At 43.8% G+C, this 23,387-nt stretch overlaps 1 protein-coding gene across 6 annotated transcripts; it reads right to left on the bottom strand.

Moving 5' to 3' along the window:
- Window positions 1–3,083: 3,083 nt before the first annotated feature.
- Window positions 3,084–15,479, bottom strand: LOC112298541 (keratin-associated protein 4-6-like). 6 transcript variants are annotated; one of them, XM_053910754.2, is made up of 3 exons: window positions 13,992–15,479; window positions 6,915–7,343; window positions 3,084–3,340 (listed from the first exon to the last, which is right to left on the bottom strand). In XM_053910754.2, the coding sequence occupies exons 1-3, from the start codon at window positions 14,461–14,463 to the stop codon at window positions 3,264–3,266; spliced, it is 978 nt and encodes a 325-aa protein (XP_053766729.1). In that variant the 5' UTR covers window positions 14,464–15,479; the 3' UTR covers window positions 3,084–3,263. The 6 variants fall into 6 exon arrangements, with proteins under 6 accessions (XP_053766729.1, XP_053766730.1, XP_071075482.1 ...); XM_053910755.2 differs by lacking the exon at window positions 13,992–15,479 and having other exon boundaries at window positions 3,084–3,306; window positions 6,803–7,662; XM_071219381.1 differs by lacking the exons at window positions 3,084–3,340; window positions 13,992–15,479 and having other exon boundaries at window positions 5,802–7,033; window positions 7,124–7,662.
- Window positions 15,480–23,387: the final 7,908 nt, after the last annotated feature.

Raw genomic sequence — 23,387 nt, 5'->3', positions numbered from 1 at the left:
CACTCCCCCCCCCCTGCCCTGCCAGCTTAGCTCTATGACACAACCAGAAAGGGGCTCTGCTGGCATCTAGTGGGTAGAGAGAGGTCAGGATGCTGCTGGACAATCCTTGATGGTTGCAACAGGCACCTTCACGCAGCCAGCAAAGGATTACCTGGCCCAACACATCAACAGAGCCAAGATGGAGGAACACTGGGATAGACCAATATCTGAATGTAATGAACAAATATTATTACCTCAACTTCTCTTCTTCCCCCGTTATGAACTCACTAGGCAGTCTCTTCAGAGACGACCAGATATGTCTGGGTTTGACTCGTGCCTCAGCTTCATCTCATAGAGCTCAGGGTGGTGTTTTGTAGGGAGAGTGGAATGGCTCAAAGGCAAAATTTTCATAATGTGCTTAGCTCAAGTTCACAGGGCTGTGTGCCCATACTTAATTCCTTTGATGATGTTCTGGTCAAGAGAAAAAAGAGACTGAAAGTTTAGGGTTACATGAAATATGGCTGAGGGTATGTGTTCTACCTGATCCTTTTTTAAATATTCCATACTATATGTGGCCCGATGAAAGAGACCGCCCAGAATGCCATCACCTGACCTCAAAGAACAGGTAGCTTTGATGAGTCTCTGGCTTAAATGTGCCAGCACAGCACCAGGAACACAACAGATACTTAAACATAGACGATGTCTCTTATAACCAGCCTACTTGGCTTACATGTACAAGTGCTCTTGAGGTTTTGGAAACAGGTGGGAGAATACATTTGTAAAGAAGAAAGATTATCTGTGTATGAAAAGGTTTATTTTCAAAGCTTTGCAGACAATCCAAAGCACACATCTTCCCAGTACTCAGACCACTGTTTCTTTGAGCTTGAAATGAGATCTACATGTAAGACCCTGGAGTTAGAATCAGAGGCCCTAACCCTTGAATTCTGTCTGTAACTAGCCAAGTGACCTCTATTCATCTGTAAAAGGGAGGTAACCATCTTGGTTCTGCTAGTTTAGGGGTGACTGCCAGGCTCAGAATAGACTTGTGAAATGAAAGCTGAATGTAAGGACTTAAGAGTAAATGCTATATAGAAAGTAAAATCACAATATAGGCTGGACGATAGCAAAGACTTTATTGGGAAGTAACCAGAGAAGCTTCCCACAGCTGGGAAGGTAAGCAAGTAATCAGGAACAGAGAAGCATAATGAGCCCACCAGGTGGTTCAGAGGAAATTTCCCACAAACCCAGCCTGGGGGATGGGAGAGGCGGAGCACATGGATTGGGAGATTTTGCATATCTATGGCAACTTGGCTAGCTTCATAGTTATGTTAAAAAGCTGTCTGTGGCAACCTCTTGAGACAAGGGAGACGTGTGACTTTTTGAATGTATCTTGGCTTGTGACCTAGCCTGGGAGCTTGCAGGAGGGAGGAGGCCCTCTGCAGGGGGCCATGCCTGCCTGGACTAAAAATGGCAGCTGGAGAAAGGCAGAAGGTACACGTAGGGAAGATGTAGCCCATTGTGGGAGGAGTCAGAAATGGGGTCCTGCTGGAAGATCCAGGCCAGGATTTAAAACTAGGCTCAGCAGTCGTCCACTCTCTGGGCCATTCGGGGAGTAGTAGTGAAGGAGGAGGTATGCTGTCAGTAGTAAGGGATTTTTGCCTTGTGGCTTGGAGGGGAGTAGGAGAACCATGAAGGAGGGATGGTGTAGCAGCCATGAAGCTCTCTCTCCCATTCTCTCTCTCTTTCTCTCTCTGTGCCTGCGGTTTGGGAAGGAGAAGGGGAGTTGACCATGCGGTTTGAAAAGAGAGGAGTGAGAAGGGAGAAGTAAGCAAGCAGCTATGTAGTTTATGGTGAGGAAGGAGGCCACGTGGCCTGGGCTAATAAGAGAGGAGATGCTGCTGCTTTGATCATGCCTGCTCTACCTGACCCCAGAGCTGCAAAGGACTTTGCAAGATCCTGACCTGCTGCACTTGGACTCTACCTGGACTCTCAGGACTTGCGCCTTTTCTGGACTATTACATGGAGGCTGATAACAATGTATTCCAGATCCTGCCGCACAGATAAGAAAATGGGAAACCTTTGAGGGTGTTTTTGGCTAGTAGCCTGGTGGAGACAGGGAAGTGCTGGGTCTCGTGGGAAAGGAGGACTCTGAGCTGAGGTGCTCTGAGACCTCCCAAGGTTGGAATATTGTAAATAAAGACCTGTTCCTTCCAGCATTAACTGTTGGGTCATTCTCCAAGGTGCCATGTGGATGGGCCCCGGTCTGCTTGGTAATGAGCACATTAGAAAAAAGATCACAATAATATAGTAAACATGGAGGAAGCCTATCGTAATGAATTGTGCTTCAGCTTACTTAGAGGGAAAGTGGTGATCGTTTTTGCAAGGCTGACACAATGACTGTAGGTCAAGGGGACCTAAGATCTGAGCCATCACAGAGATAACAGCAAGTAAAGATGAGGAAAATCAGCTGAAGTGGACTGCATCTTACCATGCCTACTCACAGAACCTTTTGTTTTTTTATTTTATTTAAAAATTTTTTATTGTTATTCAATTATAGCTGTATGCCCTTTCTCCCCATCCCTCCACCCCACCCCAGATGAACCCATCTCCCTCCCCCACCTCCACCCTCCCCCTTGATTTTGTCCATGTGTCCTTTATAGTAGTTCCTGTAATCCCCTCTTCCCACTGTCCCCACCCCACTCCCCCCTGGCTATTGTTAGATTGTTCTTAACTTCAATGTCTCTGGTTATATTTTGTTTGCTTTTTTCTTCTATTGATTATGTTCCAGTTAAAGGTGAGATCATATGGTATTTGTCCCTCACCGCCTGGCTTATTTCACTTAGCATAATGCTCTCCAGTTCCATCCATGCTGTTGCAAAGGGTATAAGCTCCTTCTTTCTCTCTGCTGCGTAGAATTCCATTGTGTAAATATACCATAGTTTTTGGATCCACTTGTTTGCTGATGGGCACTTAGGTTGCTTCCAGTACTTGGCTATTGTAAATTGTGCTGCTATGAACATTGGGGTGCACAGGTTCTTTTGGATTGGTGTTTCATGGTTCTTAGGGTATAATCCCAGCAGCGGAATTGCTGGGTCAAAGGGCAGTTCCATTTTTAGTTTTCTGAGGAAATTCCATATCACAGAACCTTTTAATCAAGAATGACTAACAGAAAGATGGTGGCAGCTGGATGTTAGTAAAGCCTGGTTATTGTGGCAGTAACTGAAGAGGTGACAGGTTGATTATCAGAAGGCTAGTCTGTGTGATAAGATTCCATGGTGAGACGATCAGCAGCAGCAAGGCCGGCAGCAGCTGGACACACAGCAAGGGCTGCAGAAGCAGCTGCGTCGGCAGCAGGTGGTCCCACAGCAGTAGGTTGACGAGAAGGGGAGCAGCATGAATGGGTCATGGTGCCAGGGATGGAGTATGAACTCCTGTTCAGTGGTAAATTTTCCAGAATCTGATGACTCCTCTTATGTTGAGCTTTGATACATGGTACCTCTCCAAGTTTGGACCAATAAGCAGGACTTTCCTTGTTGTTGCTTATATTTGTTTTCCATATTCACTGGGGGAGTTATAAAAAGTGGCTTCTTAAATGATATGAATCTTTAGAAGACAAGTGTTTAATGTGTTTCTTAATTGAGAGTCATTCATAGAAACTTTTTCAGATAAAAGGAAGGTGGTCACATCATCAGCATCGTTCCTGCTTTCATCATATTCTGGCCGTATGATAAAGCCCCTGATGGCCTCATAAGGGTCAGGACACGTGTCCTCCCCAGTTTTGTTTCTTCAGCTGACTTCGACTGGGACGTATCCCTGTGGTGTGTGACATGATGCTGATATGTTCGCAGGGACAAACTGAAACCATGCTTGAGTCCAAGTCTGTTTCCTCACAAAAGCCTGATTCAAGACCATGATAGATCCCTCTGGAGCAACCTATCCTACCCATGTATCCCAGTTCTATCGCAGACACTTGAGTGGAGGATGTTTGGCATAATCTCTTTCATATGCAGGGCAGAACCAAAGCAAGTGGATAAAAGCAGGAGCTGGGACTGAAAATATCAGTCATTTTACCTGCTGGGTGACCACTAGTCCTGATTACCCAGGACTAAGGGGTTTCCCGGGACATGGGACTCCCCAGTGGTATAACTGGGGCAGTGTGGGCAAACCAGGATGAGTTGTCACTCCAGTCCTAACCCTGTTAACCAGCAGACTCAGTGACCTCACATCACTGACTACACATTTACTGTGTTGTTTTTTTTTCTTTCTCTTTTTCTTCCTTCTTCTCTCTCTCCGTTTCCCTCCCTCCTTCCTCCTTCGCCTTTCCTTTCTCCTTCTCATTTTCCTTCTCCTCATTCCCCTCCTCTTCTTCCTTCTTCCTCCTCCTCTTCTTTCTTCCTCTTCTTCCTTCTTCCTCCTCCTCTTCTTTCTTCCTCCTCTTCTTCCTTCTTCCTCCTCTTCTTCCTTCTTCCTCCTCCTCTTCTTCTCCTCCTCCACCATCTTTTCTTCATCCTCATTCCTCTTCTTCTAGAAACGATGGGTTTCCACCCCACTGAAGAACCCAATATTGCATTTGAGTGGAGAAAATCACAAATTGTAGATGAGGTTTTGAATATACCACCCATATATTTTGGATCTTAGTGTATTTGGGCAAGTTTTTATCAGCCAGGTTTGTATCTCCATGCCTAAGGGTTTTTTTTCCCTTGTGATAATGGAAAGGCATGTTGCCTGTGTGTGTCACACTGAGGAAAACACCCGACCGATGCTTCTGGAGATTTTGTTTACACAGAGTCAGCTCCCTCATTACTCAGTTGGGATAATCCTGAAGTGTGTGTTTTACAGCATTTCTGATATTTTCTCTTAGGTACACGCTTCAGCTGCCGACTGTGATACTGGCTTAACAGGGCTCCTTTCCTGTATCCCATCCACACTCCCCAACGAGTGAGACCTGCACTTTGCAAAAAAACTACATCCACTGAAATCTTTTCTGCAGAGTCGCTTCTGGGAGAAACCGAACTATGACATGACTTTACCTCCTCAGTTTCAATTTCCTCATCTCTAACATGGGAACACTTATAACTCCTTTGAAAATTTCTTCAAGAATTAAAGATATGTAGATAAGGCACTTAATGCATACCCAGCAAATAGTGGGTCACCCAGAACATGTTTCTCATCTCAATCACCCAAACGGCCACCAAGGAACAGCAATCAGCAAGTCTGGCCTTGGCAGTCTCCTCAGAGCCTCCCAGATACACAACCTCAGAACTGTGTCCTGGATACCAGCCTGGCTGGCGCATCAGAGGTCCCACTACTGCTCCTGAGGAGGTGGTCCAGACTATCAAGCCTTACCTCCATGAAAGTCCAGGCAGCGTTGCTCGTTTGGGACCAAAGCACCAGCCTTCTGTCCAGCACGACCACTAGGAATGCACAGCCTCTTCTACTTTTCTTCTTTCTCATGTTCTTCTGACTCCCCTGGAACACAAATTTCTCTCTCAAATGCTTCCTAGTTGACTGAGAAAACACAGGACAGGGGTCTGTTTCCTTAGAGGGTTCAGGTATTATGTCATACATGCCCACGGCATAGTTTCTCACTTCCCAACTTTGTTCTTACTACAACATTCTCTTAATATTTTGATCAGAATGGCAAATTGCCTTAAATCTGGGGAACATATAATGTTCTGCAGGGAATGACTTACTCCCTTCTACTCTAGTTAATAAGTACTCAGGAGGAAGAGGCCACACAACCATCTGATTTACATGATAGCAAAGAAAAAATCTCTTTAGATGAGGCCTTCCTCATGAGGATACACTGGATGCTCCCCAGTATTGGATGCCCTTGAGAGCACGAGTGGCTGGGCAGCACCAGAGACAGGAAAGGATCCTGCACGCAGTAGGGCTCTAAAATGCACACCATGCTGCCCTAACATGTAGCTGAGGTGCAGGACGCCGAATTGGGAAGAACTTTGTAAATAAGCGTTATCAGCATGTATGTACAAGAGAATATCACTTCCGTGGTTAAAGACACTCAAACGAACACCTTGCGGGTGCTTAGTCCCGGGATTTTTTTCTAATTTGTCTTGAAATAGAAACTTAAGAGCCATTGAGCAGAGGTATAAGACACAGTCCGGGGTCTGGGTCTGAGTCTGTCCATATCCGCTATACAACATTACCCTGTGAAATGTTCCAACATGAAGAATGGAGGTAATTATTTGTGGGAGACTATATGAGGCTCAGAATGGATAATGCATATGATATGCAGCATGCGTATAAATCTTTACATAGGAGTGCTATACATTAAGACAGAACACAATATGGAATGCACAATGGTACAGAATTTATTAAGAAATATAGGTAAGGCTCTAGGGAGCCAACTCAAAGTGGCCATGAAAAGAAGAAAGCAGGATTACAAGAACCATGAGTACACTGAAAAAGAAAACATGATTGTGAAGATTTTCAAATGTTGCAGAAAACCTATGTAACAGTTATAAGAATTTGTTTTTCTAAGGTACATAGAGGGTGGGGCCGAAGATCCTGACTACAGAGTCAAAGCAGAGACCATAACTGCATATCAAGGACGCATGGAGCTGGCACGTGATCCACACACACTGGAGGAAGAGGACCAGGAGAAGCCCTCTGCACTCCATCAAGCTGATTCAGAGTTTTTATCAGGCAAATGAGGAACAGAAATTATGGTCAAACATGCTGGCTGTCAGCAAAGTCTAGGTAGTGAATATGTTTCCAAAATGGTGAGTCAGTTAACAGGTGGTATGTGAAGATGGTGGTTCTTTGGAGAGGCAGTCAGCAGCAGCAAGAGCGGCAGCAAGGCTGGCAGCAGGTGGTCCTACAGCAGGTGGTCTGACAACAGGATGGGCGGCAGCAAGGCTGGCAGCAGCTAGACCCGCAGCAAGGCTGGCAGCAGCTGGACACACAGCAAGGCTGGCAGCAGGTGGTCTGACAACAGGTCGGGCGGCAGCAAGGCTGGCAGCAGCTGGACACGCAGCAAGGCTGGCAGCAGGTGGTCTGACAACAGGTCGGGCGGCAGCAAGGCTGGCAGCAGCTGGACACGCAGCAAGGCTGGCAGCAGGTGGTCCTACAGCAGGTGGTCTGACAACAGGATGGGCGGCAGCAAGGCTGGCAGCAGCTGGACCCGCAGCAAGGCTGGCAGCAGCTGGACACACAGCAAGGCTGGCAGCAGGTGGTCTGACAACAGGTCGGGCGGCAGCAAGGCTGGCAGCAGCTGGACACGCAGCAAGGCTGGCAGCAGGTGGTCCTACAGCAGGTGGTCTGACAACAGGATGGGCGGCAGCAAGGCTGGCAGCAGCTGGACCCGCAGCAAGGCTGGCAGCAGGTGGTCTGACAACAGGTTGGGCGGCAGCAAGGCTGGCAGCAGTTGGACCCACAACAGGTGGGCTGGCAGCAAGGGGAGCAACACATGGTGTCGGGTGGAGGGTGGGTTTCTGCTCAGAGGTGAGTTTCTCAGATTCTGATGACTCCCTGGTTCTGGGGCTTTTATACACTGGACCCCTTCCTCCATCCCCAACCCCTCCAATTTGGACCAATGAGCGGGACTTTCCTTGTTGTTGTTGTTGTTGTTTTCCATAGTCACTGGGAATTATAAAAAAGGAAGTTATTAAATGTTAGGAATATGTAGAAAATAAGTGTTTAATGTGTTTCTTAATTGAGAATAATTCATAGACACTTTTTCAGATATAAGGAAGACGGTCATATTGTCAGCATCGTTCCTTCTTTGTTCATAACCTGGTCACCTGGTACACTCTCAGAGTTCCTGATGGCCTCATTAGGCTCAGTACACTTTGATTCCTTAGTGTTGTTTCTGCAACTGTAATTTGATTGGGGATTATTCCTGGGGTGATGGGCATGATGCTGACATGTTTGCAGTGACAAAGTGAATCCATGCCTGAGCCCAACTTTGTGTTGGGGAGGAAAGATTTCCTCTTTCCCCTTCTAGGTTCTTTTTGCTGGTCTAAGAATTAAATGGACAAAAACTGATTAACAGGAAAAAAACTACCAACAGTTTAACAACATGAATACTCCCTAGACGCGAGGGAGAGACTCGGGAACTAAGTCACACCCCCAAGATGGCATATGCCTTCACCTTAGATGCCATTGTCAGCTAAAGACAAAAGACGACATTGGGGGTGGGGAGTTAGTTATGGGAGGTTGCCAGGAAAAGCAGAGCAAATAAGGGTAAAGTTGTTATATACAGGTAAGTCCTTGCCTTCTTCATTGATGAGAGTTTCTAGAGACTGAGCCAAGCCCTCTCCCTGCTACAGTGTGGGAGACACCCTTACACATGGAGATTCTTCTTTTACACGTAAAAGTCTCTTACAAAAGGGTAACTTCCAATTGGTTTTCAGAGCTTCTCCTTCTCCGGATCTTAAAAACAACCAGCTAAAATATTCCTTATGCCCAAGAGACACATTTTGGGGTGGCAGATTCTGTTCCCTTACACTCCTGCCTTAGAAGCTTCCCCAGAAAGTTTCACAATCCAAAAGCTAAGTTGATAGATTCCTTTACAACTCGTTGAACCAGGTCTCAGTCCTGAGATTAGGTCAGTTCAGTTAAATAGCTGTGACTCATTTCAGGAGGCAGGTGATGCCAGTGGGCTTCCAAAGATCGAACTATATTGTGTGAAAAACCAGTTACTTGATAAAGAATTTTTATGGGAATAAAGAGAAAAACAAACTTTAATGTCTGGAGCAAACCACAAACCCAGCCTGAGTCCAGAGGGCAGCCATTTAAGAGAAAAGAATATTTTTAGATGGAGGGGTCGGAGCATCTTTTGCAGTTTGAATGTCTCTGATGATGTCATCAGGTGTTTAGGTAAGCTTTCTGAGTGGCCCACAGAGCCACAGTCCTGAAGAAATTGTCTAAACCTGAAATATCGTGGCAATTTCTCTGAAGTTTATATCAAGTTATTTACCTTTGTAGGGCTTCAGGAAAAACAGGGCAGTTTTAGTTCTCAATGATTACAAATCACAAAGGATTGGAGGAAATTGGGAACTTTAGTTTGGAGGGTCATAGCCAAACATGAGGAAACTAGAAGAATTCAGAAAAACAAAACCTTAAAAACAATGAACAGCACTAGAATCTAATCTCAACAGGTACGAATTACAGTTTCTACTGAAACAAAATTTTCTCCTCTACACTCAACCCCATTTTTACCAAAAGTAATTGTAGTAAAACTAATTTGTTTTCTTAACAAATCTAGTCTTATTAAATTTGACCTGCTTATTTATGTAAGGGTGGCAAGCATACTGATGGATCACATAGGCTCTTTTATTTATTTATTTTTAAATTAATTTTGGGGGGTGCCTTGGCTGGTGTGGCTCAGCAGGTTGGAGTGTTGTCTCATAAACTGAAGGTCTCTGGTTTGATTCCTGGTCAGGGAACATGCCTGGCTTGCGGGTTTTGGCCCCTGTTGGGGCATGTGAGAAAGAGGCAACCCATCGATGTTTCTCTCACACACTGTTTCTCTCCCTCCCTTCTTCTCTCTTTAAAATCAATAAGCCTGTCCTTGAGTGAAGATAAAAAAAGAAAATGACTGGCTGGTGTGGCTCAGTGGATTGAATGTGGCACCTGTGTACCAAAGGGTCACTGGTTTGATTCCCAGTCAGGGCACATACCTAGGTTGTAGGCCCAGGTCCCCAGTTGGGGGTTCCGGAGAGGCAACCACACATCGATGCTTGTCTCCCTTTCTCCTTCCCTCCCCCTCTCTCTAAAAATAAATAAATAAAATTGTTTTTTTTTTTAAAGAAAATTTGGTGGGTGACTTTGGTTAATAAAATTATACAGGTTTCAAGCATAGAATTCTATAATATATCATTTGTATATTGCATGTGTGTTCAACACCCAAAGTCAAGTCTCCTTCTATCACCATATATTTGACCCCCTTTACCCTTCACTCCCCCCGCACACACACCTGTCCCTCTGGTAACCACTGCACTGTTGTTTGTGTCTATGAGTTTTTGTTTGTTTGTCTTATTTGTTCATTTGTTGCTTTCAGTTTTATAACCCACATGAGTGAAATTATATGGTTCTTGACTTTTTCCATCTGACTTATTTTGCTTAGCATGATATTCTCAAGATCCATCCATGTTGTCACAAATGGCAGTATTTCATCTTTTCTCATGGCTGAGTAGTATTCATTGTATATAGGTACCACATCTTTATCCAATCATCTATTGAAGAACACTTCGGTTGTTCCATGTCTTGGCCACCATGAATAATGCTTCACTGAACATAGGGGTGCATGTATCTTTATGAATAAATGTATTCAAAATTTTTGGGAAGATACCAAGAAGAAGGATTGCTGAGTCATATGGTAACTCTATTCTTAATTTTTTTTTTTTTTTTGAGGAACCTCCATACTGCTTTCCTAGTGGCTGGACCAGTTTACATTTCCACTACCAGTGTTTGAAGATTCCTTTTCTCTACATGCTCTCCAAAAATTGCTACTAGTTGTTGATAATAGCCATTCTAAAGGTGGGAGGTGGTATCTCATTGTGGTTTTGAGTAGGCTTTTGCTACTTTTCGTATGGAATCTTCAGACTGAACTTTTAATAGCCTCTTGAGGCTAAGAAGCCAAGCCAGACACTTGCAGTCAGCTTTGCCTACAATACCTATAGCTTTGCATAAATTTTCCTCTTTTTCTTGAGGTCACCAAAATATCCCGAGGTACTTCCCACAACAAACTAGAACAAATTTCTTTTTCCTTCTTCAGCCTTTCATGAATAGAAGATCTATTTTACTGTAGATCTTAGCAACCTCAGCATACAGTTTTTTCATTTTTATTAATTTAAGAACTTTTACTGAAAGGAAGTGCTTTCCGGCTTCTCTCAGGCATATCAGAATTGCCAGTGTCACTGCCCTCGAGCTTCGGGACCCTTATTAAGTAAATACAGGTGACTGAACACAGGCACTGCGGTAGCAAGATGGCTGATCTGACAACCAGGGCAGCTGCGAAGTGATGTGCGGGCGGGTGGAGGACAGAGTGCAGATATGCTGGACAAAGGCATGACGCTCAGCCCAGGTGGGATGGAGCCGGACAGCACGAGGTTTCTTCCTGCTACTCAGAATGGCATGCAATTTAGAACTTACAAATTGTGTTCTGGAATTTTCCCTTTACTATTTTTGGACCATGGTTGACTGTGAGTAACTAAAACTGCAGGAAGCAAAACCACAGATTGGAGGGAAGACCACTGTATACTGAAAAGCATATAAAATAAGCATGCATAATATAACAAATAATTATGAAGCAAACGTCTATGTATCCCAACACCCAAGTCGAGAAACAGAGCATTGCTCTCTCCAACAGAGCCCTCGATGTGTCTTCTCTCGACCACATCTCTCGCCTTCCCCCCTGCAGATAATCACTATCCTGCCTTTTCAAGTAGCCTTTTCATTGATTTTGTTTATAAGTTTTTTAAAAGATTTTATTTATTTTTAGAGAGAGAGGAAGGGAGAAAGAGAGGGAGAGAAACATTGATGTGTGGTTGCTTCTTGCATGTCCCCAACAGGAGACCCAGCCTGCAACCCAGGCATGTACCCCAACTGAGAATCAAACCGGCGACCCTTTGTTTCACAGGCCAGCACTCAATCCACTGAGCTATACCAACCAGGGCAATTTTCTTTATAATTTTATCACCTAGGTATTCATCCTAAACAATATTGTTTAGGTTTACATTTTTGAATTTTATATAAGTAGAATCTTAACATATGTATTATGTGTTTCTATTCTTTCACTCAATATTATGGAAGAGTTTGGCAGGCAGCCTCTAGATGGCCTTTAGATGGTGTTCATGGTCTTATGTAATTCCCTCCCCTTGAATAACTTGCTTCTAACCAACAGCATATGGCAACATCAAGTGGTTAAATTTCAAAAGGTTGGGACTTTTCAACTCACAGCCAACGTTCCCTCTCCCTCATGGGCTCTGATGAAGCAGGCAGCTGTCTGGGAGAGAGAGATCTGTGCTGCCAACACCTGACCAGTACAGGACTGCAGCTCTCACTCCAACGGCCCTTGAGCAATTGAATCCTGTCAACAGCTATGTAAGTAAACCTGGAGGTGGATTCTTCTCCAGTTAAGACTTTAGACCTTGGTTGCAGCCTTACGAATCTTACAAAATAGAGACCCCAGCTGAGCTGTACTTGGATTCCTAATCCACCAAAACTGTGAGACAGTAAACAAGCATCATTTTAAGCTGCTAAAAGTTGAGGTAATATTACATAATGACAGATAACTAGCACAACACAGAGAGGAGAATGAAGAGAGCAAAGGGTGCATAGCAGTGAATACACTAGAATAGATCTAGTTGTAAGGCCAGGAAATCCAACCAGCTGAATAAGCTCCCTAGGAGGACTCAGGGGGTCCAGTATATATATAATAAGGTAAAAAGGAATGAACAGGAAAGGAGGTTGGCAGCATCATTCAGCAATATGGTAGTCCATTGTCTAAAGTTGGAGCTTGTGGTACAGAATATCATCATAGAACTGAGCTCCTGAGGAGCAATGGGGATGATAACATCCTTGATGTAGCAGAGGCCAGGTGGCAGCATTTAACTATAAGAAATAATGTGGGTATAAGTATGTGATGGGCAGCAATTCTGGAATGACAACTGGGGCAAAGTGATGTGTGACCCACAGGCTGAAGCCAATGATCCCAATGGAAAATCATGATCCCTCACCCAGTTTTCAGACCTACAACCCACTGACCCATTGAAAGAGAGGCCAGTCCTGCAAAACTAAGGACCACAGTAGGTGCAGGTACCAGTGATCTCTCCAGTCCTCTCTCAAAGGGATCCACAGCCATTTCCTCAGAGGAAACGGGAACAGCCCTATCGGATGTTCTTGGTTACTGGATCTGAGTTAACACTGACAGCTGGCAACCATTCATAATATACTAAGAGCTGTTTTGAAGGGCATTGGCAATGAGATTGGAACACTGGTGTCTTAGATTGGGTGCCCTCAAGAACAGACCCCAAAACAGGGGCTTGAAATCTAGTAGTTTATTGGGAAGATAATCCTAAAAGGTATGGTAGGGAAGCTGGGAAGTGATCTGGGGAAGGGACAGAAAGGCCAATACAGAATGATTTAATGAGGAGATTGCTCTTGTAGGCAGCTGGGGATCATTCCACTGAGGCCCCCTAGAGACTGGCACAACTTGCCCTCAGTAGAGGGGAAAAAAGCTAGAGCATTGACCTGCCCCGCCCATCCACTCGTTGAGCGCTGGTCCTAGAGACATTAATTCCTGACTCTGGCCGGTCCAAGGTTTGCTCATTCATCCAGAGAAAGTCCACAGGTAGTGGGATCAGAGTGTTTGCTATAAGAACCCATCTTCCCAAGTTAGAATAAGAATGCCCCCAGCATAGAGGTAGAAACCCTGCAATCGCTTACTATAGTCTCCTCTCTGCAGAGAAAAACGACAGAACAATGGACAGCTAAAGATGACGAGTCAAGAGGAAATAATGAAACACGAGGCTGTTGCTTTGTATGCCTGGAAAATTAAGATTTATTTAAGACTTAGGGACATCTCCATATGAGAAAAATCTGACAAGGAAGAAATATATCAATTGGGATGACTTGCTGGTTGAAAGCTTTCAAGAGAAAATTCAAACTTTGTGTTCTTTTAGGAGAGAGAGAGTAATATGGTGGGGGGGGGGGCAGTGTATTTGGAGGCCAAAGTCAGTAGAAGAATCAGTTGGAACAGAGGTTTTTCATTTGGCCTCTGATGACTCATTTCAGTTGGACGACATTAAGAAGATTGGTTGATGAAAACCAGGTGGGCACAGGTCAGGGCAATCAACAGCAGGAAGCACTAGAACAGACTGGGCGGCAGCAGCTGGTCTGGCAACAGCTGGGGCGGCAGCAGCTAGAGATGCAGCAGGTGGGCCTGCAGCAGCTGGAGCCACAGCAAGAGGGGCGGCAGCAGCTGGACACACAGCAGCTGGGGCGGCAGCAGCTAGAGATACAACAGGTGGGCCTGCAGCAGCTAGAGCCACAGCAGCTGGAGCCACAGCAAGAGGGGCGGCAGCAGCTGGACACACAGCAGCTGGGGCGGCAGCAGCTAGAGATACAACAGGTGGGCCTGCAGCAGCTGGAGCCACAGCAGCTGGAGCCACAGCAAGAGGGGCGGCAGCAGCTGGACACACAGCAGCTGGGGCGGCAGCAGCTAGAGATGCAGCAGGTGGGCCTGCAGCAGCTGGAGCCACAGCAGCTGGAGCCACAGCAAGAGGGGCGGCAGCAGCTGGACACACAGCAGCTGGGGCGGCAGCAGCTGGTCTGGCAGCAGGTGGGCCTGCAGCAGCTGGAGCCACAGCAGCTGGAGCCACAGCAAGAGGGGCGGCAGCAGCTGGACACACAGCAGCTGGGGCGGCAGCAGCTGGTCTGGCAGCAGCTGGGGCGGCAGCAGGTCTCCTGGCCACAGCCCTGGTCAGAGCAGACGGATCCAGAACAGGAGTTGACCATGGTGTCTGAGAGTGGAAGTTCTGAGTGAGTTTCCAGGAAGGTGTGTTTGGAAGGTTTGGAAGTCTGCTTGTCCAGGTCCCCTTTTATACCCTGCTAAGGGGCTGCTGTCAATAGATGCAGTGCTCTGTCCTTGTCATTGTTTGTCCTTATTAACAAGTCATTATCAAATTAGCTAAGTTTGTTTTCCTGGTTGACCTTTTACAGATGGATGGAAAACATTGCTTCCTTTTCCTGATGTGTTAGGATTCATCAGTTCAGCTCTCCCTGAATCATCTCTTATGTGTCTCTCTTGCTTCAGCTTCCTCAAAGAGAGCTGTCCCGTGTTTGTGCCTTTGGACAATGTATGTCTTAGTCTCATATTGCACAGCAGAGCACATCTCCCCATGGGCGATGAATAAAAGTTCTAATACGCCACATTCTTTTTGGTGACTTGGGAGGATAAAGCCATGTTTTAGTTTGATGGCTCATTCATTGTGGGTCAGGTAGGCAGAGAAGTTTTGAATGTGAAACAGGGCATTGCTGGCATGAGAATAAGGCTCTTAGGACTTTTCCCTCCCCATTGTGTATCATGACCCACTTTCTAGACTTTCAGGTGGGAAACTAATAACTGTTATGAGGAGGAAAATAAGTCATGACATTCTGATGTTTCTTCTTTTCCCTCAGCTTTATTGAGGTAACTTAATACACAAAAATGCACTTGTCTAATGTATACATTTTGATGAGTTTGTACTTATGCATGCTCCATAATACCTTTTCCATAATTAAGGTAACAAATATATTCATCACCTCCAAAAGATTTTTTTCTGTCTCTTTGCTTTTTTCGTTTTGTGGTAAGAACATTAACATAAGATTTACCTTCTTAACAAAAGATCATTAGAAACTACTAAGAACAATTATATGATGCCAAATTGGACAGGCTAGAAGAAACAAATAAACATACAACCTACCTAGCCAGATTAACATTAACAAGGTAGAAAACAGAACATCAGGAAAGACCAATTTCTAGTAAGATGAATGAATTGCAATAAAAGATCCCAACTAACAAAAGTTCAGAAGCAGACAGCTTCATTGGCGAATTCTACCAAGCAGTTAAAGAATTTATTAACAGCTTTTCTCAAATTCTTTCAAAACATAGAATAAAAGGGAATAACCAAAACTTTTTTATGAGGCCAGTGCTCCCCTGATATCAAAACAAGGGCGCTGCAATAACAGAAACTTGGAGTCCAATACCTCTGATGAACTTAGACGCAAATTTCTCCACAAAATATTGTCACACAGAATTCAACAATACATTAAAAGGATCATACACCAGGATCAAGTGGGATGCAAGAATGGTTCAACACCTGTAAATCAATCAATGTGATATATAACATTTACCAAATGAATAAAAATCATATCATAATCTAAAGAGATGCAGGAAAAAACACTGGACAAAATTTGACATCCATGTATGCCAAAAAGTCTCAAAAGTGGGTCTAGAGGTAATGTATCTCAACAGATAAAGGCCATATATAACAAGCACAGAGCTAACATCATACTTAATGGTGAAAAACAGAAACTTTCTCTAAAATCAAGAACAAGTTAAGAATGCTCACTCTTACCATTTTTAATCCACAGAGTGTTGGAAGTCCTAGTCACAGCAATTAGGTAGAAAAAGAAATAAAGATAATCAAATCAGAATGGAAGAAGTAAAACTGATTCTATTTGTAGATGATATAATATTACATATAAAAAGATCTAAAGACTCCATCAAAAACTGTTAGAACCAATCAACAAATTTAGGAAAGTTATAGGATACAAAATCAATATACAAAAATCTGTTGTATTTCTATACACTAATAACAAACTTTTAGAAAAAAATTAGAATTCCACTGACAATCTCATCAAAAAGACTAAAATACTTGGGAATAAATTTAACCAAGGAGGAAAAATATCTGTACACTGAAAACTAAAAGACATATATGAAAAAAATTAAAAAAACACAAACAATGGAAAGATATTCCACACTCATGGATCAGAAAAATTAATATTGTTAAAATGTCCATACTAGTTAAAGTAATCTACAGATTCGACGCAATCCCTATGAAAATTCCAATGGCATTTTTATATAGAAATAGGAAAAAAAACCCTAAAATTTATATAGAATGACAAGAGACCCTGAATAGCAAAAGCAATCTTGAGAAAGAAGAGCAAAGCTGGAGGCATCATGCTCCCTGATTTCAAAGTATGTAACAAAGCTATAGTAATCAAACAATATGGCATTGGCATGAACACAGACATATAGATTAACAGAACAGAATAGAGAGCCCAGGAATAAGCCCACACATATATGGTCAATTAACTTTTGATACACTATGGGGAGAAACCAGTCACTTCAATAAATGGCATTGGGGAAATGATGCAGCTACAAGCAAAAGAATAAGACTGGGCCACTACCTTACACCATACACAAAAATTAACTCAAAATGGGTTAAATACTTGTATAATCCCTGAAACCATAAAATTCCTAGAAGAAAACATAGGCGGCAAGCTCATTTACATAGATGTTGCCAATAATTTTTTGGAGTTGACACAAAACAAAGGCAAAAAATTAAACAAGTGAAACCATATCAAATTAAAAAGCGTCTGCACAGCAAAGGAAAGCATCAACAAAATAAAAAGGCCACCTTCTGGATGAAAGAAAGTATTTGCAAATTGTATAGTTGATAAGGGGTTAATTTCCAAAATATATAAGGAACTTACGCAACTCAACAGCAAAGTAAACAAACAATCTGATTAAATAATGGACAGAGGATCTGAATAGTCATCTGGCAAAGAAGGCATACAGATGGCCAGTAAGTACATGAAAAGGTGCTCAACATCACTACTCATCAGGGAAATCCAAAACAAAACCACAATGAGATATCGCCTCACACCTGTTACAATGATAATAATCAAAGAAAGAAGACCTAAAAAGTATTGGCGAGGATGTGGAGAACAGGGAACCCGATGCACTGTTGGTGGGATTATAAGTGGGCATAGCAACTATGGAACTCAGAATGGAGGTTCCTCAAAACTTTAAAACAGAGCTACCTTATGGTCCACCAATCCCACTTCTGGGCATTTACCTGAAGAAAACAAAAACACTAATTGAAATAAATATATACACCGTATGTTCACTGCAGCGTTACTTGTAAGACACGGAAAAACCCTAAGTGTCTACTGATGAATGAATGGATGAAGAAAATGTGATATATAGCTATTTCTATGTACATATATAAGTATAATATATAGATGTAATATGTATCTATATACCTATAATAAAATATTATTCTATCATAAAAAGAAGAGAATCTTCCTATTTGTGTCAGCACAGGTGGACCTTGAAGGCATCACGCTACATGAAATAAGTCAGACAGAAAAAGACGAACACTGTGTGATCTCACTTCTATGTACAATGTAAAAAAAAAAATGACCTCAGAGATACGGAGAACACATTGGTGGTAGCCAGAAGTGGGCAGGGGGGGTGGGAAAAACAGGTGAAGGGGGTCAAAAGACACAAACTCCCAGTTATAAAATAAATTAGTCATGGCCATGTAATGCACCGTATGGTGACTATAGTTAATAATACTGTATATTATTAACTATAATAGTTAATGCATATGTAAAAGTTGATAAGAGAATATATCCTAAAAGTTCTCCACAAAAGAAAAAAACTTTTGTAACTATGAATGATGATAGATGTTAACTAGACTTACTGTTGTAGTCATTATTTTGTGATATATACAAATAGTAAATCATTATGTTCTATACCTGAGATTAATAAAATGTTATATGTTAATTATACTTCAATTTAAAAAACTGCTAGTTACATTCCAGTAGAATTCAGAAGGCTCGCAATATCAGGGAGAGCAGCAGACCCTGCTGGTGGGGAAATGTTGAAACACTGCTCTATTCTTTCCACACTGCTGACCATACGCTTTCCCTATGACGCGACAAATTCACTCCTACACACGGACCTACAAGACTGAGAGAATGGGGCACAAAAGAATTTTAGGAGATTACAGCTGGCAAGTTTCCACATTTGTTGAAACCTGCATTTACAAATTCAAATATACCTTGGCCATTATCTTATCTCGTCAGTTTGTCTCAGTTTATAAAAGAAGTATGTGCAAGTGGGGATGTCTCACCTGAGATACTAGCGCAGCTAGAAAACGGATGGAAGGTGAATGAATCGAAACCCAGTGGGCTGCCTGTGCCTCTGTTCCACTGACTGAGAGCTGATCTGCAGGTGAAAAACAATGGGCCAACCGCCCTCTACCCAAGTGTCTCTGGTACAACTGGGAAACACATTTCTGGTAGGAGATCCTTGAATCTGACTTTCTGAGAGCTCAGACTTAGACTCAAGAAGATTTTCTTTCAATATAGAACACATCAACTACTGAATCTCTCAGACAATTCCCAGTATAAATATGGATGAAGATACAAAACAAGGAAAGCTGTTATGACCTTCCCCAACCCAGCAAAAAATATGGCATGACCATGTGATGTCACATGACCAGAAGTGTTCCTGGGGATGACTCCTCGCTGTCTCATTTCTAGAAAAGGTTGTTAGTAGGATTTCCAATTATGGAAAAGATCAAAAGGCAATTTTCATAAACCTCAAAACACTCAAGGAACAACTTCTCCTAGACAAATCCAAGGTAATTACCAAAAGAAAAAAACAACAAGGAAAGTCCTGCTTATTGGTCCCAACATTGGGGGTCCAGAGTATAAAAGCCCAAAAACAGAAGGATTCATCAGAATCACAGAAACTCACCTCTGAACAAGAACCCACCCTACACACCTGACAAAATGTGCTGCTCCCCTTGCTGCCAGCCCACCTGCTGTGGGTCCAGCTGTGGTGGGTCCTGCTGCTGCCAGCCTTGCTGCCAGACCACCTGCTGCAGGACCACCTGCTGCCGTCCTTGCTGTGTGAGCAGCTGCTGCCAGCCTTGCTGCTGTAGCACCCCCTGCTGCCAGCCCAACTGCTGTGGGTCCAGCTGCTGTGGGTCCAGCTGCTGTGGGTCCAGCTGCTGCCAGCCAGTTTCCTGTAGTCCCGTGTATGTCTGCAGAACCTGCTACTACCCCACCTGCTGCTGTGTGCCTGGGTGCATAGCCTATGGCTGCGGATCTGGCTGTGGATCTGGCTGCGGATCTGGCTGCGGCCAGTCCTGCTGCTGTTGATCACCTTGCAGGAGAACCACCATCTGAGTAAACACCTTCTGTTAACTGACTTGCCATTGTGGAAACAAGTTAACCTTCTAGACTTTGTTGACAACCAGCATGTGGGACCATACTTTCTGGGACTCATCTGCCCGTTTAAAGAATCAGCTTGATGGAGTGATTAGAACATCCCTCAGTTCTCTTCCTACCGTGTGTGTGGATCTTGTCCCAGCTTTGTGCATCCTTGATATGCTGGTATGGTCTTGGCTTTGACTCTGAAGTCAGAAGCAATGGCTCCCCCTTAAGCAACTTAGCCAAACAAATTGTTGTAACTTATTACTAGGTTTTTCTAACTGAATAATAATCTTCATAATCATTATTCCTTACAATAACTCACGATTCTTGTATAAGGCTTTCTTCTTTCAGCAACACTTTGAATTGTCTTACTAGTAATGCAGAACTCTTCTCTGTGTGTTTCTTAATAAAGTCTATACCATAACTCATCCATATTGTGCTTGCTTTATTGTGCAGCCCTCCTGATATAGGGCTTTAGAAACGTATTGCATAATATACGCATCATTCATTCTGAGCATCGTAATTGCCCCCAATAATTACTACCTACAATTTCAGGGAAAAAAATTCATTGTGTAATGTCACACACTAATAACGAACAGATTCAGATCCAGGACTAGGTCTTTGGTTCCTGCTCAAAGTCACTTCATTTACATGTCAAAATGTAGAAGTCTGAGCCTCGGGTGACTGCACCCTTGGCAAGCTCTGGTGCTGTCATGGCTCAGTTGAGGTTGTCACTGGGCCGGGACACACCATGAGACACTCCAGTAAATTCCCACACTCCAGATGTACTTCCCTCTGCTCTCTACCTCTTCATGGTAACTACCCCTTACCAAACAGGAACTGCTTTCTCTGCCTGCTCCTCTGCTGACCCGAGGAGTCCAAACTGACCAGATCACAGCTGTAAAATTAGATCATGTCCCCCGACAAAGAAAGCACCTTTCATAGGAGTAAAGCTACCAACCCAGGGGAGCCTAAAGGGATGATAGGATAGGAAGCCCAGAAGCCCAAGTATGTTGCAGGGGATGAAAGTGCAATGGTCATCTCTCCTTTCACCCATTGTTTCTGAATCCGTGTACTGACTTTTATGGAAGTATAAATATTGCACTACATACATGAAAAGCAAAGAATGGTCATTGGATCAAAATATGTATCACATGTAGAAGACAATAAATCAATCCTGCAAGTTGCTACCTCTACATTGGTGTCTTGGCTGTACATCAAAAACCCCATTCCAATTTTTACCAGGCCAGCAATTTCTCTGTCACGTCATGTATGGTAGGACACGTAGATCCACAGTCATATGCCTATTGTTGACCTTGCTTGTCATGAAGGGTGTTCCTTCGTCCAAAACGGTGCTATCCAGGATCCTATGATAGTAATACTGTAAGTGGCTAGATAGCCCTGCAGGCAGGGAAGGCAATTCCACTCTCCAAACACATAATCACAATAAGGAGAAATTGCTGTCTTCACACAAGTGGTACAGTGTAGAACACTGGCTCTGCGCTGGGTTTGTTTTCTGGATGGATATTGTAGATGAGGGTTCAGCACCATTCTCTGCTTATGACAACAGCACATACAGCAGAAGGAAGCCACGGGGAAAGGGAGCCTTTGCTGTTGACCTGTGAGACTCTGTCCTGCCACCATGGCAACTTTGTGCATGCTCCGTTTTGCAAGTACTGGTGCACCTGAGGTGGGGACAGGTTGAGTTATCTCCAACACATAGTTATGCAGTGTCTCCTAAGTGGTGGGTACTCTCTGGGGGAATTGAGGTATGACACAATGTGGAAACACTTTCTGCCCACAGAATGGATGTATGAAGTGCCTTGCATATATTGATTCTGCTCCTGTTTGTGTCTCTAAGATCAGCTTTAGAAGGGCAATCCTGTCATCTGTAGAGCACATGACTGTGCCTGTAAAATGTCCAAAAAGTGTATTGAGAAACTATTAGAAACAATAATGGAGCACATTTCTGTAGGTAAGAAGTCCAAGAGCAAGTTGATCACAGATTAGGTGTCTGCTTGACCTACTTCCTGGATTGCAAATGGCTGCTTAACTGCTGTATCCTCCAAAGATGGGGAAACAGAGTGGGGTGGGGTGGTGGGGGGTTGGGAGGGCTCTGGTCTCTTTTTCTGCTTATCAGAGCACTAATCCTATCAAGAGGACCTTGTCCTCCTATCCTCAGCCAAATACTATTACTCTCAGAGATTCCTCCTCCAAATGCCATGCCATCAGGTGCTAGGGCTTCAGCGTGTAAATTTTGGGAGGGGACAAACATTCAATTCATAGCAGTGAGCTAATAAACACATCAAGTGCAATCCATCCTTTGCGCCTCTCAGATCAACCTCTGTTTCTTTAAGGTGGTGGATGGCCACAGTTTCTGGAATGAGAAGAGGAAAAGGAGGAGAAGGACTAGGATTAGGAGACAAGAGATAAAGAGGAAAGGAACTTTACACCCGAAGGAACTAGAAGAAGAAGAATTAAGAAAGACCAAAGTTAGCAAAGGAAAGAAGTAACAAAAATGATAGCTGAAAGAATCAAACAGATTGAAAAGATAATAGAAAAGATGAGTGAAACTAAGGGCTGGAATTTAACAAGAAAAACAAGTTGAAAAACCTTTAGCTAGACTCACCAAAAAAACAGAGAGAAGACTCTAATAAGTAAAATCAGAAATGAAAGAAAACTGTACTTGAACAATAAAATTTAAAATAATTTAAAATAGATGTTACAATTGATATATGAAAAAATATAAAAAATCACAAAAGGCTACAAAAACAATTGTATGCGAACAAATTGGATAATCGAGAAAAAATAAATAATCTCCTAGAAACAAAACCTGACAAAAATAATTTGTAAAGAAATAGAACATCTGAACAGTCATACTAGTGATAAATTGACTCAGTAAAAAATCTCCCACAGAGAACCAAGATGGTGGCGTAGGTAGACACACTGCGCCTCCTCGCACAACCAGAACTGACAGAGAATCGAACGGCAAGGGGGTCCGACACCAAAGAAATAAAAAATAAACATTCATCTAGACCGGTAGGAGGGGCGGTGACGGGCACCTGGGTGGAGAGGACTCGGTGGCTGTGTCAGGACCGAGACTGGCGGAGTGTGGGAAGAACGGGGCAGGTAGTCCGAGCACTAGCAGACCCTGCGGCCCCACATTCGCACGGATAAACCCAGAGGGCCGGACTCAGAGTGGCGGAGAGCGGTGCAGGCAGAGTGCGGGTAGCACACTGCAGCCCCACATTCGAACATAGACAAACCTGACAAACGGCGGGGAGCGAAGCAGACTGCGCAACCCAGGGCTACAGCTCAGGGAAATAAAGCCTCAAACCTTGGATTGAAAACGCCGTGGGGGTTGGGGCAGCAGCAGGAGAGACTCCCAGCCTCACGGGAGAGGTCGTTGGAGAGACCCACAGGGGCCTAGAGTGTGCACAAGCCCACCCACTCAGGAACCAGCACCAGAGGGGCCCAGTTTGATTGTGGGTATCGGAGTGAAAGATTGAAACACGAGGAGAGTGAAGCAGGAGCCATTGCTCCCTCTGGGCCCCTCCCCCACGTACAGTGTCACAGCGCAGCCTCACAGCACAGCAACCAGCGTTATCCCGCCCCGGTGAACACCTGAGGCTCCGCCCCTTAAAGTAACAGACGTGCCAAGACAA

Source organism: Desmodus rotundus, chromosome 9, assembly GCF_022682495.2.
Source record: "Desmodus rotundus isolate HL8 chromosome 9, HLdesRot8A.1, whole genome shotgun sequence".
In the NCBI taxonomy this organism is placed as follows: Eukaryota; Metazoa; Chordata; class Mammalia; order Chiroptera; family Phyllostomidae; genus Desmodus; species Desmodus rotundus.
This window is presented reverse-complemented; position numbering and strand designations above follow the sequence as displayed.